The following is a 20891-nucleotide window of genomic DNA, read 5'->3' on the forward strand; positions in this document are numbered from 1 at the left end:
TAGTTTATGTTCTGGAGCACAAGTAATTTATAGCAAAGTGACAGGGGGAAGCGGGGCTGAAAGAATATGGTGAGACAGGTACGTGGACCTAAGGCACCCACTTACTCTAACCAGGGAGAGCAAGAAAACAAAGCTCAAGCAAGGGTTGCCAGCATGCCTGCAAGTACCTCCTATGGTTCCCATGTAAGGTCTCCGTAAATAATTCCCTTTAAAATCCCATGCACAATATTTTGCTCAATTGCTGCTTGCACTGAGCCCCCCAGTCTAAAAACATGCCCACATGTCCATGGATGCCAGGACTGGACACCCTCCCTTACATTCTGAACAGAGAGAAGGTGCAAAGAGCTTCCCTCTTTGAATGCGTAAGAGGCTGAGGTCCCCCCCCCCCCCCATTGATGGCAGGGCTGTGTGCACTGTTGTGGGCAACTCCCACGCCATTTTGTGGCCCTGTCTCTTTTTCTGTTCTTTTAGATGTGGCAGCCATTATATATTCTGCCATGCCCCAAGGTAGCCATTTTGTGTAATTTAAACACCTCTGGAGCCATCATTTTATGACTGGTGCTCACAGCAGTTTTTCAAAATTTCACAAGTATGCCCTGGCCTAAAAAGGCTGGTGACCCCTGCTCTACTGGGACCAATCCCACTGCACATGGGTACTGGACCTATTGCGGACTGGGTTGTGGACTTGAAATCTTACAATAAGTATGCTTCTTAGCTGGATAAAATTGCTGAATTTATTTTTGTAACTTGCTATGCTGTATAAGTAAGCCTGATTTGGAAACTGAACTAGAATGGAGAACAGTGTAGTGAAATGTAAATTGGCTTATGAGAAAGCATTTACAAATGAAGTTTAAGACTTCCCATGATTTTCCACTCAGGACTTGCTTACCCTAAGGAATGCTGTAAAAACATTTGCACTGTTGCGAAAGCTTTCAGCTTATATGGATACTGAGCCTGTTCCAAGGTCTGGGTTCCCACAACACTTCAGGTGCCTGGATCCAATACATATTCTGTGCCAGTATTACACTGCCAAACCCAATATTTATTTTTTCCCTTGTTTTCTTTTTAAAAAAAAACAACCAATAAACTTTTATTGTAACCCTTTCACATTCCTTGCCTTGTTTTTCAGAAGACATGCTTTCAAAGTTATTTGTACAGCTACAACCAGCTACAAACATTTTAAAAACGCTAGTCATACTTCATGTTACGTTTGCTTCAGGTTGCACGTTTTCAGGTTGTGTCCCGCGGCGACACGGAAGTACCGGAAAGGGTTACTTCCAGGTTTCCCCGCGCACGCATGCACAGACGCGCAAAATGACGTCACGTGCATGTGCAGAAGCGGGAAGTCGCAAACCGTGTGTGCGCAGATGCGGGTTGCGTTCTTTTCAGGTTGTGAATGGGCCTCCGGAACGGATCCCATTCACAACCAAAGGTACCAATGTAGAAGCAAATCCTTTTTTGCCTTCAGTAAAGAGCTGGAATAATAACAAACACCATTACTACTGCAGAATGGATTGGCAGGCCTTTCCAAATGATACCTCAATGTTTGAGACAAAATCTACCAGTAAATGTACACAGAAACAGAGCCTATGCTGGTGGGCAGTACAGAGACCCCTTCACTGGACACAAATAAGTAACTCATACCTGGATGAGAAAAACATGAAATTCACAGAGGCATTATCGTCACTGGTTGATGTGGTAGAACATTCACAGAAAAGATGGATTGTGCCCTTGTTCCCCACCCACTCCCAAATATAGGGCAGGAAACTTTGGCAACCACAACATTGTCTATTTTTCTTGGGGAGTAGGAGAGAAACAAGATGCAATACTGACTGCATCTTTCACAGCCACCAAACAGCAACACAGGGAGGTTGTAGCAGTTAGCTTGCTACCTCTTCCAAAAATTTAAGCCAGCCAACAAGGAAGTGGTGACACAATGGGGGTGTGAATTATTAATGTGTGCCTAGAAATGGACAACATTCCACTGCAGCACAAATGAACAGCAGTTTACACCACACAAATCTTTACATCTGGAATTATTACATTATGGATAAATGTCTGGTGCTACAGAATGTAGAGAAACACATGTGGAGGGGTGCTTGGTAGCCACATATGGGAAAAAATATTTGCTCTGCAGTTCAGGGGGGAGACTTCATTGCTCCGAGGAAACTCTGGTGGGTAAAATCTTAGTAAGCCTGCATGCAAATTCCTATGAAAGCCTAGAAGGCTCATATAATACCAGACAGGAAAGTTACTGAGATGAATACAGAAGCCCAGCCTAGCTCTGAGGTGTTAAATGTCTCATGAGTCACAACAAAGGGGCAGAAAGGGTTAAGTGCAGAGGATACAATTTAGCATCACTGCCAAGTTTTGTTTTGTATGTCTAAAGAAATGGACATGCGTACACACATGGCCCTGAACACCACCAAAAAGTAGAGAATCCAGATTTGGGGGCAGAAGCCTGAAGCCAGAAATAGCATTTCATTTGCTAGTCTAGAGGCAATGGGTGCCTTCCTCTTAAAATAAAAAAATATTGGAAGGCAATAGGTCTCTAGAATCTCCAAGCTGCCTGCTTTCTTTTCCTTGTGGGCACTGGAAAGAGAACCAGCACCCCTGCTCCTTTCACAGGCAGGCCAACATTGCATAGAACAGCGAGTGAAAGTGGCAGAGTTCTAGGCAGAAGGGGGTGAGCACTGGGAAGAGGCTTGCGGTGGTCAGTGCTTCCTCTTTGGCATGAAACAATGTCCAGTTTCCCTTCTCATGGAAATACAAGTCAGGAGCAATGCCAGATGTATGATGTTATGGCAGACAAAGTAACAGAAGGAGCAGCGTGAAGGTCAAAGTGAGTGAAGAAAGATGAGCTCCAGAGTAGACAGAGTTAGAAAACGATTTTCCGTCTTGCATGAGGACCTCTGGCTGCATCTTACTTTTCTCAGCTTCCTAGAAAGGCAGAGAGAGAGAGAGAGAACTCATGACTGGATACATCTGCTGTCCGTCACAACATCTCATTTGAATCCCTCCTTTCCACACCAGCACCATGTCCACTTGCATGGTGTCCCCTGCTCTACTCAGAAGACCCGAGGCCATCCCTGGGAGCAAAGGTGCCAGCTTCTTTGCTCAACCTTCTCTCACAATAGAACACACTTAACTAAAGCAACCTTGTTATGCCAACCATTTGCTTTACAGGCGCATAACAACATACCTGATTCCACTTACGCTACAGATCAGGAATGGGAAACCTGTGGTCCTCCAGATGTTGCTGGACTGCACCTGCATCGTCCCTCATTACTGGATGGATGGGAGCTTGGAGACCAGCAACTTCTGTGGGGCCACAGGTTCCCCATATCCCTGCTACGGATTCAGAAGAAGCTGGCTTTGTGTCAAACAGAAGGAACAGTTCGTACCCAACGCATTTCTGAAGTGAAAACTGTGCCATCTGTGCTGGTGGCATCTCCCTGGAAATTCAGAGAAGGTGTGAACTGCAGCTGCTCCTGAACCTCCATATTCCTCTGGTTTAAGATCATCTGAGACTGGATTGCACTTCCTGTAAAGCAGAGAACACGCAGGAGATTGTGTGAGGACCTGAATGCATGTATACAGAGTCAGGTTACACATTCAGGATAAATTATTGTAAGACAGCCATGCATTGGTGCCTGGAAATGGCCTGAGAGGGAGCCAGCAGACCTTTTCTGCTCAGCTTTGGCTATGCATGCATCTACTGCGGGGGGGGGGGGGAGAACATCAGACCCAGGGGCCAAATGTGGCCCTCCAGGGGCCCTTCCAAACCCCATGAATCACCCCAAGCCATGCCCCCCTTCCCAGGCCACACTCTCAACAGCCCTGCTCTGTGCTCTTGAGTGCTTTTCTCTGACTCAAATATGTCCTTGAACTGCACCATCGCCTCTTGCTTGCCTGAATGACAGAGAGAAGTGTTTGTGTAGTCATGTACAGTGGTACCTCGCAAGACGAAAAACGCACAAGACGGAAAACGCGCAAGACGAAAGAGTTTTCCGTTTTTTGAGTCGTTCCGCAAGACGAATTTCCCTATGGGCTTGCTTCGCAAGACGAAACGTCTTGCAAGTTCTTGCGAGTTTGTTTCCTTTTTCTTAAAGCCGCTAATAGCCGCTAAGCCGTTAATAGCCGCTAAGCCGCTAATAGCCTGCTTCGCAAGACGAAAAAACCGCAAGACGAAGAGACTCGCAGAACGGATTAATTTCGTCTTGCGAGGCACCACTGTATGGAATTCTCTGACTTTTGCATGGCTTGAATACAGCCTGCTGAACCAAGTTAGGAGCCACTTTTATTAATCCACTCATTTTTGCCCCTGGCCCCACCCACTTATTGGCATGTGTGCCTCCCTCCCCCAAAGTTGCCTACGAGGGGATATGGCTCTTGAGCAAGAAAACACTGCACACTCCTTGTGTACAGTTTGATTGATTTTAGTGAATCAACAATTTTTTTAATTGATTTTTGATTGATGAAGCATGTGGCAATTAACCCACTGCAAGTCTACTCCGGAATTTGCCACTGTGCTTTAGGTGTCATGATTTAGCTGGGCTGCTGTTTCCATGCTGTAGGGGAGCATACAGGGAACACAGACCAGCCAATGTCTGCAGGGGCATGGCTTATCTTCCTTCCAAAGGGGAGCAGCACGTTTGGTCAAAGAAGAGCCCAAATCTTAAGGGGGGGGCATGAAAAACTTTTCCATAAATATAATCAACAGATAAGAAGCCGAGGTATTAAATGTTTAACAAGCAAGCTTTGGTTCTGTTTTACGTCCTCTGTGAGCTTTTATAGTCATAAAATATTTAAATCTTAGCAAGACCAAACATTTTAAGAGATGCGTTGACAATAATAGACAGAGAGGAGGACTTGGACAAAGTTAGGGCCAATATCTGATTTTATGCTCAAGCAGCAGGATCAATGAGCTGATGTAAAGTCCACTGGACTAGTTAGAACAAATGAATTTGTAAATGCCGGAGTGATTAATTAACAGGGGTGGGGAGCCTCTGGTCTTCCAGATGCTGTTAGATTCCAACACTTGACCAGTCAACATGGTCAATAGTCAGGAGATATAGGAGCTGTAGCCCAATAGTAACTTGGAAGACTACAAGTTTCCCATCCCTTGCTTGATGAGCAACAAGAACCCTAGAAGTACCCTAAAGGATCAGAATAAAGGACCTTTGTTTCCAAAAGAGGCTGACTAGATGCCTCTGGTAAATTTGTATGTAGGCAAGAGGCCAGTAGCTAGATGGGAAGGGGTAACTATTGCTAGACTCCAACTCCCATCAGACCTAGCCAATTTGGCCTCAGGGATGATGGGAACAACAGCTGGAAGGCCAAAGGTTTCCCACCCCGGAACAAGATGTCTCTGTTTGTAGCCAACTTCTGACATACAACCTCTAATATTATGGATGTTTCTAAACAACGAATAAGTTGACAGATTTTTCTTTTATCAACTTCTCTGATCCTTTATAAAACACATTATCTTGAGCGCCTTCAATGAAAAGGTGGATTTAAATTTAATATATGCATAAAATCCAGTAGCAGTGAATTCTCTGGATAGAGAAGTACTTTGTTTTGCCTGTCCTGAATCTGCTGCCAAATTAAATTAATCAGAGAAAAGTTGACTTCTAGTATTATTATGAAAAGGGGATAACAATTAATAGGGGTAGATGGACTAAATGTCTGGCATATGTTTGGATGACTTACTGAGGCATCTGTTGCTGGCAAAGGAGCTGAGGACTTGCTCACAATCCTCCTTCTGATTGCCACTGTCCTTGCAGGAGCACCACAGTGTGACGTCAGTACTGGAATTGCTGGCATAATTGGGGGTCATAGGTGTACCTATTTCAAGACCGAAAAAAACAAAGAGTCAGAATTTTCCCATATGGAATACCAATGAGTCAAAAGATACAGACCCACCAGTCTAGGCATGCTTTCCATAACCCCAGAATGTGCTATCTCAATCTGCTCAATTCAACATCCTGCCAATCTCAAACTCTTTCTAAGGATTTCTGATGTGAAGTCGCTCTGTGCTCCAGATTGGCGGGAGGGAAAGGTATAAAAATATATCTAATTTTAAAAATTGTAATTAACTAAAGCATAACCACACTGTTGCTGTGGTCAGCCAAATGCTTCATAGGCAGGGCATGAAGGGGATAGTGATCCTGTTTCTGGCATCAGTATATCAAAATCAGAGGTGTAGTGCTTCCAGACATGGATACTCCATTTCGTTACCATGGCTAATAACCACCTAACATAAGAAACTGATGGTTAATGTTCCTCCTCCAACTTCAGAGTGAACGTGAAAGTGGAATAGTATTCAGCTATAAGGGGAAGGAAGATGGACCAAGTCTTCAGAAGAGGGAGTTTCCTACAGCTCAGAGAAGCTTATGCTCCTTTCTCATTCTCTGTTCCATAGACCGGGAAGGCAGGACCTTACATTGCACCCCCCCCCCAGGTATGTCTAATGGTATAACCCTCATCAAGCTCCCAGTGAATTCCTCTGGGCCCAGCACATACCAACCATCCCCATGTAAGCCTCCAGGCATGCAGCATGGTTGTGCGGAGAGCAGCCATCTGAAGATGTGCCTGAAGGCTTGCATTGCTCTTGGAAGTCTGCCAGCCGGGATCTGGTGGAAGATAACAACTATCAGAATGAGGGCTTTCTTTACCACCACAGAGATTGCTTTATTCATTTGTCCTGTAGTTTATAAACCAAAGTCACTTTTTATGCAAAGCCAAGCAACATCATAGATCTTCATCTTAAAAGTAATACAGTGGTACCTCAGGTTACATACGCTTCAGGTTACAGACTCCGCTAACCCAGAAATAGTGCTTCAGGTTAAGAACTTTGCTTCAGGATGAGAACAGAAATTGTGCTCTGTCGGCGTGGCGGCAGCGGGAGGCCCCATTAGCTAAAGTGGTGCTTCAGGTTAAGTACAGACCTCCAGAACGAATTAAGTTCTTAACCTGAGGCACCACTGTAGCTACATTAGGAATGGGCAACTGATGGCTCATGGCTTACATGGCCCCTGAAGCAGTGTTTTCTGGCAACTGGCGGCTTAACCAAAAATACTTTATAGAACAGACATGTTAGTCCTACATCTTTCACATGTTTAATGTAATATACAAACGTACAAGGGGACCGGGTGGCGCTGTGGTCTAAACTACTGAGCCTCTTGAGTTTGCTGATTGGAAGGTCAGTGGTTCGAATCCATGCTATGGGGTGAGCTCCTGTTGCTCTGTCCCAACTTCTGCCAACCTAGCAATTCAAAAGCCCACCACTGTAAGTAGATAAATAGGTACCGCTGTGGCAGGAAGGTAAATGGTTTAGTCATGCTGGCCACATGACCTGGAAAGCTGTCTGTGGACAAACACTGGCTCCCTCGGCCTGAAGCGAGATGAGCGCCACACCCCATAGTTGCCTTTGACTGGACTTAACTGTCCAGGGATCCTTTACCTTTTATAAACATACATATTGAGCATATGCTCTCCTTAAGAGCAAAGTCCTTCTTACTAGATGGTCTCCAATTTTATTATGAAACTGACCACCGCTGGCTCACAGACATCTGTCTGGAGAGTAAAGTGGCTCTCAAGTATGTAGAAATTGTCCATCCCTGATTTAGGTGATGCTTTTCCTGATCTGCTGTTTCAAAAACATAAGATTGCATTTTAAAATTAAAATGTGTATAGACTGGGACTATCTAAATTGTTAGGCATTATGGAAACATATAGTTTTATTTCCTTCTTTTACTGTATCAAGTGTACAATCCGCCTGAGGATCCAGTTACTTGTGCCTCATACAACTAATAGCTTACTATGGCGGCCACCCCAACGCCCTTGGTGCCAGACCTACTTGCAGATATTGTCCTTCAGACAGGAGTCCAACAGGACGAGGCAGTTTGGCTTGCTGCTGCTCTGGAAAGAGCACTCCGGGACAATGGTATTCCAGCGCCGCTCACCACAGACCTCGTCTTGACAAGGGCAGAAGAGAAGGCTCTTGGTGAAATCCGCGCTGATCCTCTCAAAGAAGTGTCTCAGGTGTCGGTGGCATCTGCGCCGATCACAGGTGGTCTCTGTGCTGCAGGTCTGGGCATAGAGTGAGCGCAGACGCATGCACTTGTGGTTCAAGTGGCAAACGTTTGTGGCATGCAGGCAGGGATTTGTCCTATCCATAGCTATATGGGAGTCAACAAAAGTCACAGAAAGACAAGAATATGTAGTGGGTTCCAGAGATTATTTCCATGAAGATGTGGATTAAACACGAAGAAAATGTAGTCGAAGCAATTTCCAATATCACTTTGCAATTCAGAAATTCATTTATTTACACCTGCTTCCTTTTCCTTCATAGTTTGCCCTGTGTGAAGCTTTAGATTGTAGACTCCTTGGAGTAGGCACTTGTCCTTCTGTGCTCTGAAAAGCACCATGCACACTAGTGTTGCTACCCTGGGTAATCTACCCAGATACTCTGTGCAGCATCAGAGTAGACTTGAAGGCTGGGGGAAGCAATCACATGGATGGGTTCTACCCTTATGCAGAACCACATTTGGGAAGATTTTATACTAGGCCAGAGTTTTGGTGGGTGGCGCACTCCTATTCTCTGTGTACACACATCAAAAGGTGTGATACCTTCTACATACCCATTGAGTTTTCTTTTGGCTGCTACTGCTGTTACGTCTCAGAAGATTCCTCTCAGACTAAAACTTTTTTTCTGTGGAAACTTTACCTCACAGGACTACTTTACCTTTGCGAGTCTTATACTTTCTGCTTTCTGTTACATTATAATAACAGTTATTTCTGCCTTTCAGATTTGAGTTTGTGTTTTATTTTTGGTCTATGCTGATATCCCTCACCTCTAGACCATATGCTTACCCTGGCATCCTAGCATTAGTCTGCTTGACGCTACCTTTAAATTGCTTATAAAACATTTCCTTTCTCCCTAAAAAAACTCAGCTGTGTTATGTAGGTCTTGAGGAAAAGAAAAGACAACCAAATGTTAGTATAGGTTCTACCTGAAATCCTAGTTGACAGTTTGTTGTAATTGGTCTTTGAAGAGTCTTCATTGTCTGCATCTTCATAGGGTGACACCTCTAAATGAAAGTCATCTGTGCAAAATAAATTTATTTACTTAGGAGTCACACTATAAGTTATGTGTGTAATGAATAAAACAGAAAATCACAAAATATGAACTCTTAAAAAAAGGTAACCAAGGCAGCAGAATCCAACTCTAAACATATCCATTTACATAAAAGCACAAGAGCAATACAAAGCTAAAACACATGTCAATCTAGCACAGATTAAAATTCTTTCAGAGCTAAATTAAAAACAATGATACAGCATTAAAAAATAATTTCATAAAAAACTGGGTGAATTGAAAACTATTTGCCTGGTACCAACATTTTTTAACGTAGGTGCAAGGAAAACTTTGGAAAACCAATAAAAATAATTGGCAAAAAAGGGAAAATGCCCCAAGGGACAGCATGCCCTGTTCAGGGAAGTTTTTAATGTTTGAAGTTTTATTCTGTTTTTAATGTTCTGTTGAAAGCCATCCAGACTGGCTAGGAAAACCCAACCAGAGGGGCAGGGTAGAAATAAAAAATTGTTGTTGTTGATGATGTTGTTATGCCATAAAGGAGAGGCCACAACAGAGAAGGCCCTCCACCTTCAGCGTGGGAGAGCACTTGCAGGCAGCTGCATGTGGAAAAGAAGTCTACCTACATGTTCCCAGTTGGCTCCTTAATGCGGGGGCCGGGGCACATAAAACTAAGCAGGAAATGCTTAAGATTTTAATTAACAGAAAGAGAAGAACCACACCTTAATATCCTGCTCAGTCTAAAAAACAATTATGAGGGATCTTTTTTGATTTTGACATCTATTTTAGAATATTGTCAATGTAAACATTCAAATATATATGTTTTATTCTTTTTGTAAACCATCGTGGAAAATAAAATTTCAAGGTAGCAAAAATTAAGCAATGGGTTTCTAATAGCTTTCTATTCTTTGGGAGGAGCCATAGCAGAAGATCCAAAAATCAACCCCCAGCATCTCTGGTTAAAAAGAATTTCAAGAAACAAGGCTAGATGTAGGAAGACTGAGACCCTGGGGAGACGCTTTCTAGTCAGCCAGACAACTGCTAGTCTTGACTTGGTGCAAATATTTTTGTTTTGTTTCTGCAATCAGGTCCAAGGGTCTTCTCCCAGATATTCAGGTATTGCTCTGGAGTGGGGCACACAATTCTTATCCTCCCGCCACCAGTGATAATACAAAATGAAAAGTGAGCAAAGCTTCTATCTCACCAAAATGAACAGTCCAGTAGATGCGCAGGCACAGCTGCTCCAACTTTCGTGTGCGCCGGTGACACTTGCATTCCTGAAAATAACTGTTTCTTACAAATGTTACTGCTGCAAAGCATCTGCTCCTGGTTTCTTGGTCAGGGAGGAAACTGCTCTTGGAAAAAGACTGGGAACAGTTTTGCAAGGTCTGATAAGCGGCGCTGCAGGCAGGCTCAGCCAAGCAAAGGGTCTCTGCTGTTATACAGGTGTGCGGCTGATCAAGAGAGAGAACAAGGAGGCCTCCTGTTCAAGTAGAAAGAGTGTGTGTTAGCATTTCATAAATACACATACTGCAGCCACTTTCTCATCCCTTCAAGGGCACAAGCATAAGCTCCTGCTTTTTGCTGAATTAAGCAATCTGGAATGTTTATACTGCCACAATCACTAATGTGGATTAGCACACATGTATGCTTTGCCTATCCTGTTGTTCATATTATCAAGGTGGGGGGGAGATGTGTGGGATTCAAGTAACAAGTCCTACTGGAGGAAGCAAAGACAAGGACTCCAGCTAGTGCAACAGGACTTCCCTCACTGTCCCCCCCATTGGCTTTTTTTTTGGGGGGTGAGTTCAGTCAGAGCTGTAACTACGGGGAGGGGGGTAGTCTTTCTCTTCCCCTTTGTTAAGCCTCCAGAGGACTCCAACTGAGGCTCCGTGTGTGTGTGTGTGTGTGTGTGTGTGTGTGTGTGTAAATTTAAGGGGTGGGGGTATGCCAAACTGGGTCTTTGACCCGGGTGAAATAAAGCCTAGTTTCGTCCCCAATTTGGAAGAAGTCTCAAAACAGTGTAAAGCGGAAAGAGAAAGGGTGTTGTTCCATCTGGCAAGCTGAAAAGCTTGTTCTGACAAAACAAACGCCATAGTGCTACACTTAATTCCTCCCATTGCTATAGTATGGTTTTTATTTTGATATTCCAATGGATGTGTATGAGAGTTCTTTTTACAAATCTACATTTATCTACCTCTTGCTGTTGACAATTGATAATTGCTAGCATGTAAAGATCACCACTCCTTGAATTAAATGCTTTTTAGAAGAAAGGAAGATCTCCACACTTTAATCTATTCTTCTGACATAAAATCAAGAGTTTCTAAAGCCTTTTTTTAAAAAAAGCAGCAGCGTCCAGTTGGGCAGGATTATACTTTGGTGTTGAATTTTGGTGGAAATCTACATTTTGGTGAAATAGATGGGCCCAGTCTTTGACAGCAGTGCTGTTTGAACCTCCAGTCCACTTCAGCAATTTGGCACCAGCTCCAGACTCACGTCCTGATATTTACATAAGTGACAGAAATGACAGCTACAGACAGACTTCCTGGTATCACGTTTGGCATCTTACTATAACCACTAATAAATAGACTCATTTCAGGTCCAACCAGTTACTGCAGTGGTTTCTATATTTGAATGTGAGCCAAATGGAGAACAGCGCAGACTGAACCATGCTTGAAGGGCAGATGTTCTTGTCCTTGAAAAATGACAGTTGCAAAAATGAAACGCTCCTCAAATTTCTATCACATACAACAGGGGTGGGGGATCTCAGGCCCAGGGTCCAAATGTGGCCCACTAGATCTATCTGGCCCTTGGGGCTCCCTTGAGGTCTGAACTCCTCTAGCTTAGCCTTGTCCCTCACAAGCCTTGCTTGGTGCTCTCCTCAAGTGCTTTTGTCTGTCTGGAATGTGCCCTTGGATTGTGGTAAAGCTTCTTCCTTGTCTGGATGGAAAATGGAAAGATACGTGCGCATGAGGGCCTTTAGAAATCTCTGGCATGTGTGTGGCTAGGAATGGAGCTTTCGGTAGAAAAATAAGAGCCCCATCCACTTTTGTCTCCGGCTTTTCCCACCCCTCTCAGGTGTGTCATGAGGGAATGTGGCCCTCAAACTGAAAAGGTTCCCCACCCCAACATAGAAATATGGCCCCATTCTAAAACATTCATATTCCTGTCCACCATCTCTCATTTCCCCCACTGTGCTTTTGATTTACATTCAGTGTTTCTCTTCGCATATTGATTTTCAATTTTTATTATGGCTTGTTAACATCTATTGAATCCCAAGCATTCTTACTATACACTTAACAACAGACTTTATGAAATTCGGACAGATCACTTCCACAGCATACACTTAAAGCACATGGGCTTCCCACATAGAATTGTGAGAATTGTGACTCTGTGATGGGTAGATAACAGTTTCCAGGATTTTTTAGAGAGCCATGTGCTTTAGATGTATTTTAAATGTATGGCAGGGATTTGACTATAGAGCATCCCACAGAGATATGCAGGGGAAAGGGGGCAACTGTCTTACAAAGTATAGCTGCTGCAACCATCTTCCATGTCTCTCCCACCACCACACCTCGTATGGCAGGAGGAACACAACCATCTGCAGGGATGCCACAACCATTCCTGTAGAGAAGGGAGGAAGGGCCAGGCAACTGTCTAATCAGGGCAATCACAGCCCACAATCCAAAGAGCAGCCAGGTGGATGGAAGTGTTGTGCCAGTGATAGGCTTACCCCGGGGTGTGGGGGAGCACTACCAACCACCAACCTTGTCCTAACTGGGCAGGAAGTCCCCTAAACCTTGGGGATGGGAGTACAGCCAACAGGAGTACAGCCCACTACAGAAACAGAAGCTGGCTGCAAATGAGACATGCACCAGGGAGGAGATGCAGAAGTAGAGGAAGGGAAGTGGGGCCAGGATGGATAGCTGGCTGCTTAGGGAAAAAAGAAGAAGAGTTTGGATTTGATATCCCGCCTTTCACTCCCTTTAAGGAGTCTCAAAGTGGCTAACATTCTCTTTTCCCTTCCTCCCCCACAACAAACACTCTGTGAGGTGAGTGGGGCTGAGAGACTTCAGAGAAGTGTGACTGGCCCAAGGTTACCCAGCAGCTGCATGTGGAGGAGCGGGGAAGCGAACCCGGTTCACCAGATTACAAGTCCGCCGCTCTTAACCACTGCACTACGCTGTGAAATAACAAGCAACAAGGGGTCAGGTAACAGGTCCTCTTTGCCCAGTGTGCCCAACAAGGACTGCAAAGGAGCTTCCAACACCAGCTGCTGGTGCACAACCAGTTTCAGCTATAGCACTCTCTGAAGCTGAAGTGGGACAGTTGTTCTACTGCGGGGTTGGCTCCTCACCTGTCATCTGGTGCCCAAGGCCCACAGCAGCTCTAATGAACCTTTGCAGTCTGGCATTAAGCGTAATGTCTTGGATCTGACATTGCTCGGCCTAGATCCTCTGTCGGTGCCTGGAATTTTAGGGTGCCACTTGCAGAAGCAAGGATGCAAGGAGGTTATGAGCGCCAGCACAGATCACCCTTTCTGGATCAATTAAGCCCAGGGGAACAGCTCAAAGGCAGGTAAGCAGATGAACTGGGGCAGGCATGGCCAAACTTAGCCCTCCAGATGTTTTGGGACTACAACTCCCATCATCCCTAGCTAACAGTGGGAATTGTAGTCCCAAAACATTTGGAGAGCCAAGTTTGGTCATGCATGAACTAGGGGTTTAAACCACAAAAAAGAAACTGAGCAGTTTCTCTAGAGAAAATAATAACCTTCACCATTTTTACATGGTGATTAAAATGCTACATGCTGCTAACTACCATACTGTTTACCAATGCCCTGTGAGATGCAAAAGGGAGAAGCAAGGGATATAGGGTCATTAGCTATGATGTTCTGCATAATTTCAATAGAGAAGTAAATGCTGACAGATATAATGCCACCAAATGCTGTTTCAATACACACAGAAAGTCAGTGATCTAGCAGATGGGTAGTGCTAAACATCACATTTCACTACTAAATTACTCTTTATTACTCAATCAAGAATATTATCCATGCTGGCTATATACTACCTCCAGAATCAGATTCCCTCTGAATACCAGCTAAAGGGGAACAACATCAGGAGAGTGCTGTTGTGTTCATGTGCTACTAGCAGAGTTGCCAGAGACAGCTGGCTTGTAGATATGGGAAATGAGATGCTAGACTAGATGTACTTTCAATCTGATCTATCAGGACTCTTATTGTGTTTCTTACCGCTTGTGATGGATACTGATTCAACATCTCTCAGTATACAGGTAGTCACACATATCTCCCAGGTCATTAAAAGTAGCCAGTGGTAATAAGGTAAAGGACCCCTGACAGTTAAGTCCAGTCGCGAACGACTCTGGGGTTGCGGCGCTCATCTCACTTTACTGGCCAAGGGAGCCGACGTTTGTCCACAGACAGTGTTCCAGGTCATGTGGCCAGGATGACTAAGCAACTTCTGGTGAAACCAGAGCAGCGCATGGAAACGCCGTTTACCTTCCCGCTGGAGCAGTACCTATTTATCTACTTGCACTATAGGAGCCTGCATTCGCTCCATAGGACGCACACACATTTCCCCTTCGTTTTTGGAGGGGGAAAAGTGTGTCCTATAGAGCGAAAAATATGGTATTTATCTACTTGCACTTTGACGTATTTTTGAACTGCTAGGTTGGCAGGAGCTCGGACTGAGCAACGGGAATCTCCGTCGTGGGGATTCGAACCGCCAACCTTCCAATCGGCAAGCCCTAGGCTCAGTGCTTTAGACCACAGTGCCACCCGCATCCAGCCAGTGGTACAGCCAGTGGTATATCTATCTAAAATTAATATAATCATCATTGTGTTATGTTTCTAGATTAAAGTTTGTGAACCAATTCTGTGGGGGATCCAAGGAAGGAAATTTGGTTTCCCTGCAAGTGAACAATGCATGTGGTTCCATAAAGGCTGACCCTACTCCTGTTTACCAAGCAGTATATTTTCATTTACTTGTTAAATTTCTTTATTGCCCTTCATCTGAGGATCACAGGGTGGTTTACAATATAAACAACAAAAATGCATAACATAGTAAAACAAAAATAATAAACACACACAGTTTAAAAGGCCATAGGTTGTTTAATAAGCCAAAGGCCTGAAAGAAAAGGCATGTTTTTTCCTGGCATCTAAAGATATGCAAAAAAGCACCAGGTGAGCCTCCCTGGAGAGAGCATCTCACAAGCAGGGAGCCACCACAGAAAGGGCTCACTGTATCCTTTCTGTTGAGTAAATGTGCATAGGATTGTAGCCTTAAAACTCTATATTGCCTTATCCCAAAGGTAAGAGTTCAATTCTACCACGCAAACTAAAGATGAATACAAGTTTCAAAAATAAAAGAAGTCTTCATATTAGTTTAGTCTGGAATGAGTCACTTGTGAATTATGTTAATACAGGGTAGAAAGCAGAATAGTGTTTTCATGTTTGACAAAGCATTTTGACTCACTCCCATGCAATCTGTGCATGTGTTAATGTTGTTAATGCAGGAAAGTGAGCAGATTAGAGCTATTCTAACAAAAGTATGTTTTATATTTTCAGATCACAGATACAGTAAACACAACAGCCCTTTCTGTGATATTTTCATTCATGATACAAAAAACCCCACCCCATTACCAGTATTTCCCTAGTTTACAATGTCCTGTTCCAGTTGACGCAAGGACAGAGCAGCTGACAGTTAACCATGGACAGTACTGGACTCAGTTTGGTATTAGTTGCATGTTCAAACCCAGGGGCAGGTTAAGAAGCAAGGTCAAAGGCAATCTGAAGTCAAAATGTGAGATGTGGGGGAGGTCTTGAATTGAACAGCTAGGTAGACAGGGATGCGGTCATCAGGGCAATGGAGCAAATTTACGGCTACAGCACTTTGTGCCATGAACTGAATGATTTTTAGTCTGAGCACAGCAGCAGGGCATCCGGGTTGCCTGAGGATTTGGTCTACTCGTGAATAGCTTTTTTCACACAAGTATCACTTTACTCTGGTGTAGTCCTTGTTCCTCAGGCTTGCACTCCAGTGCCTAACTAAGCCTGCACCTTCAGGTGCCTGTGCTTCCTAGGGCTCAGTGGCTGTCCCACATCCCCCGGCCCCTCGCTGCCCCATGGCATGAGCTGCTTTGGAGAGCTCTAGGTCATCCTTGGAAGATTCCACCCGCAGAAGCATGACAGATAATGCCATGCTAAAATTCACATCAGATGGAATGTGCATTTCATCTTAAAATGGTCCTCTTCATCTTTCCTTCCTGCATTAGCAACCCAAGAGCTGTCCATGTTTGATTAGACCTTTCTATGTTATATTAGACCAAGGCTCCACCTAACAGTACTCTGTATCAAACAAATCTGTCTGGGAAGCTCACAGAGCTAGACCGAGATAGCTGTTCCCTGATGTTGCCCCTGACAAGTGTGAAACGCAATTTAAAAACCAATATAGCCAGTGTAGGATATGCAAATTAAATGCAGACCATACATATGCAAATATTTAAAATATATATAAACGTCATGTGAAAAACCCTTCTGATCGTATTCCACAATCGGAACATACACAGATCTAATTTCGGGCCAATTTATAAGAACACGACCCCATCGAGCAGGCGAGTTGCACATTGCAAACTGCTCCTACAGCGCGCTGCGGAGCGGCTCTAATTCTCTGGCTGAGGAAAGGGTCACAGCCCTTCTCTGGCCGGCAAACAGCTTGGCAGCCACTTGCCGAAAGTTTCTCCGACAGAGAAAGCAGCCTGGCAGATCAGCTACCCCGTAAGCAACAGGCACTTTCTCCCCTCCGTTAGCAAGCGGCGGAATGGGGACTGCGCTGTTCCTCCGTAGCCTATTATATGATCGTACATCCCTCTTTCCTTTCTCTCCCAGCACCCATCAATAACGCCATCGGGGATCTGCCTAGCCTGAACACACCCAAAGTGATTAGCAAACAGGGTGGTCAGACAGTCCTCCCCGTCGCCGCCTGCAAATCCGAGACGCCGAGCGCGCGCTGGATCAGAAACCTGGACGACTGTCCAGACACCGCCCCGCCGAGAGACACGCGCAGCCCGATCCTGAGCGGGCTTACATGGAAGCAAAGTCCGCTCTGGGGGCTCGCCTCGCAGCAAGACGGACATAGGATTCCAGACCCTCTTTGCCTTGGGACAGGGAAAAAAAAAACACAGAGAAAGGATGGTCCTAGTAGAGACAGCGGGCTCAAAACAAAAGCTAAAAGGCGCGGATGGACACACAACTTCTCCCTTGACCCGCCCCAGAGTGTCCAATTCTCTATGCCCGCAACCCCAGAGCCAGCCCCGCACGAAGGCGAGGGGCGCCAAGCAAGCCCCCCCCCCCATGAACGGAGGTGGGGTAGGGCGGGATAGGGTAGAAAACATACAGCAGATCCAACGCCGCCTTTTACCCGCACCGGACCCCTTTCTCAACGGCGCCCGCCCCCCCCCCAACGCCCCATTACCGGTTCGGGAGAGCAGCAGCAGCCCCAGCAGCAAAGGGAGGCCCATGGCGGAGGGAAGCGCAGCACGCGCAGTCACTCCACTCCGAGCCGGTCTTGCGAGGGAAGGGCTCACATGCTCCGCTAGTTCAGCGGGGACTGGGCAGCCTCGCGTGGCCACCTGCTGCCAGCCTGCCCTCGTCGTCCCGCCTTCGCGGGGACTCGCCTTCTCAGCTCGCGCTGGGCAGGTGCGCGCGCGGAGCTACAGCGGGAGGCGGGAACTCGCCGCTGGCGCGCGAGGGGAGGGGAGGGGCGCAGGAGTAGCGCCCTGGTGGAGCGCGGCAGGAGTGGCCCGCCTCGCGCTAGGGCGCTTGCTATCACTGGGTGGGGTAGCGGTATGGATTGGGAGTAGGGGACGGGGTCAGCCCCGTCGTGGCCTTGGGGTTTGGTTTTTGGCGCTGGGAGGACGCTTCCCCTCACACAAGGAGGCGGAGCGGCCCCTGTTGCCTTTGAATTTTGTGAGCGGTGGAACCTCGTCCGGAAAAGCAGAGAGGACGGGTCTATTCCCCGCCCCCCCCCCCCCCCCAGGTCTGAAAACGCCGCCCGGGAAAACGGGCGTGTCGCCTTCGCTTTTGTCGCCGCTCCGGCGTTCTTCTGGCGCGCGCACATTTCCTCGCGCCGTGTTGCTCTCCCGCTCGTGAGGGGTGCAAACAAATAAACGAGCTCAAAACCAACACTGTTTGAACTGTTTGCAAATATTGCTCATGCCGCACGCCATTTTAAAACATAAAGGAAGCATATAAATTTCACCCAGTCTTCCTTCAACACTTCAGTTAAATCTGAGAGGAGGGAGGGGGCAGATTTAGCAAACAGCGTTATTGGTCCATCTAGACAAGTGTGGCTGCAAGTGTGGTTTGCCTTACAACAGGTTTACTTGAATTTCCAAAACGTTTGGGCATCCTTGAGAGGCTGGTGTAGGGATAAAATGATTTTCACTATCAACAGTATTCCACACCAATTTTCTATATGCACTAGTGTTCTGAAGTCAAGAATGAGCAGTGAGATAGCTAGGCTTAACAATGAAATCCTGTTTATCATGGAGAAAAACCAGGTATCTCCAAAAGAATCTCCCAGAACTGAAGGATTGGACAACAGAATGGACTATGAAGGCATGGGAAGTCCATACACAGTTCTACTGCAACAATACTACAATAAGCTTGATATTTCAACTGATCCATTATTCTTATTCACAAATAAAATTTCAGCTCAGACTTATATTTAAGGTCCTTCATGGCTCAGGCTCCTCAGAAGTGACCTTATATCTTTAAAGCATTTTTATATACTTTCATTGAAAACCAGTTTTGAGTTTCCATTTTCAGCATCCTGCAGGTGTTATTTCATACAATGTCTGAACAGAAACTTTAAATACTGTGTGGGACATTGCCTCCCATCCTTTAACAAAGGCTTGTCCCCCAGGTATGTCACCAAAGTCAGTCCCTTAAGACATCTGCTGCCACCACCCACTAAATAGTAGGACTCTCCCTTTATATTTTATGGGATGCTGGTGGCGCTGTGGGTTAAACCACAGAGCCTAGGGCTTGCCGTTCAGAAGGTCGGCAGTTTGAATCCCCATGACAGAGTGAGCTCCCGTTTCTCAGTAGAACATGGACAGCATGGCTCTGCCATTCACTTACCTAGTAGAGCAATTGGAGAGGTAAACTTAAGACTGTAATTCCACATAGTTGAGGGAACATTGCATTGAATTTAGTGGGACTTGCTTGTAAACATGCTTTGGATCATCTGCTGCAGACTGGGTCAACATCTTCATTAACCTGTCCACTATGATTCCCAAAGTCTCACACTTTCTTCTAACTCCAGAGGTTCCCTATGCCAGAGCTTTTCAACCTTTTTGAGTCCATGGCTCCCTTGACCAATTACGTTCTTCCTGCGGCACCCCTGTGGGGCTCAGGAGCCCAGTTATGTCATCCATTGCCTGCAGAGCTGGCAGCCTCTTACCCTTTTTCGAACACCCTCCCTTGTGGAGCATTCCCTCAGCCTCCTCTCATTTTCCCTCTCCTTGGGAGTCCTCAGGGCAGCAGTCTGTCTCAGCTCCTGGCAGTCAGCACCCCCTGGCCAGCCACAGAGGCACCATTTGCCTGGGGAGCTTGTAGCCAGGGATACTGCAACAAACAGCCACAAAAGCCTTTGGGAGGCAGAGACAAGAGAGGACACCAGAGAAGGAAGGGAAGGAAAGAGGGACAGAGGCCTGTGTTGCCTGCAGCACCCTTGAACATCCTTCAATGCACTCCAGAGTGCCACGGCACACTGGTTGAAAACCCCTGCCCTATGCAATTGATGTAGACTTGGATTTTCAGGGCACAGGGAATCTGGATTTAGGGAGGAGAAAGAGTGGGACAGCAGTAGCTGGGAGGAGGACACTGCAAGGATGAGGGAGAATTAAAGGAAACACAACTGGGTTCACAATCCACATTAAGCCAAGGTATGGACAGGCCCTTAATGGTCAGTAACTGCTTGTTCTGTACTATTATTGTTCATCATCTTGTTTGTATTATTGTGCATTGCCCTTTTCATCTTTTTGCTCATTAGAGTACATTAATGGTATATTTGTGGGTCTTATTGCTCTTTGTCTTTGATACATAGAGACCCTTATTGCTTAGTGTACTGTCTGAATTGGCGCTGGTTGTACTAATGCTTTCTCGTTTTAAGATCAGACTGATCAGATCAGAAATTCCACAAAAAACCATTTCTGTTTGTAGCAACTGTTTGCTGACCATTTCAACCTCTGTCCATATCATGTTGAGCTTACAGGCCTCCGTTTCCTTCCAATGGCAGTGTAGTTTTAAAGGTTCTCATGTTTATGCATTGCCATCTTCCATGGAGCACAGGTTTACCTCCCCAAACACTTATTTGTGTCAGGAGATTCAGCCAGATTCTGATCAGGAGGAGTTCAGCCTTCAGCCTTATCAAGGTGATCCCTGCCTCCAAATCTGAAATGTGTTAGAACTGGATAGGCCGCAGATCCTTGTAAGGAAAAGGCTATTTTAAATAAGCTGGCAGGCACCTTTCTTTTAACTTTACATTTTCTAGAATTCAGCCCTGCTGTTGAAAACAGATCCTGGGGCTCAGCCCTGGCACAAATGAAGCCCTGGAGGAACATGTGTTAACTTGGCTCCTGTTGCAGCCAAATAAAACTAAGTGTTCTTTAGCAACTTCTAGGTTCCACAAGTCTTATGAAGTGACATAACAGCTGCTGAAAGAAATTTGGAGCTCTTGTCAGCTACTCTTTCCTTGTTCCTAGTCTATTT

The 20891-nt window shown here is 45.6% G+C and overlaps 1 protein-coding gene across 1 annotated transcript; it reads right to left on the reverse strand.

Annotated features, from left to right (window-relative positions):
- Positions 1-1072: 1072 nt before the first annotated feature.
- On the reverse strand, positions 1073-17848 carry GFRA3 (GDNF family receptor alpha 3). Its single transcript, XM_082213304.1, has 8 exons — positions 17590-17848; positions 10302-10580; positions 9018-9110; positions 7862-8183; positions 6526-6635; positions 5713-5847; positions 3405-3544; positions 1073-2940 (listed from the first exon to the last, which is right to left on the reverse strand). The coding sequence occupies exons 1-8, from the start codon at positions 17633-17635 to the stop codon at positions 2800-2802; spliced, it is 1266 nt and encodes a 421-aa protein (XP_082069430.1). The 5' UTR covers positions 17636-17848; the 3' UTR covers positions 1073-2799.
- Positions 17849-20891: the final 3043 nt, after the last annotated feature.

This window comes from Podarcis vaucheri (genome assembly GCF_965113315.1).
Source record: "Podarcis vaucheri genome assembly, chromosome: 2".
In the NCBI taxonomy this organism is placed as follows: domain Eukaryota; kingdom Metazoa; phylum Chordata; class Lepidosauria; order Squamata; family Lacertidae; genus Podarcis; species Podarcis vaucheri.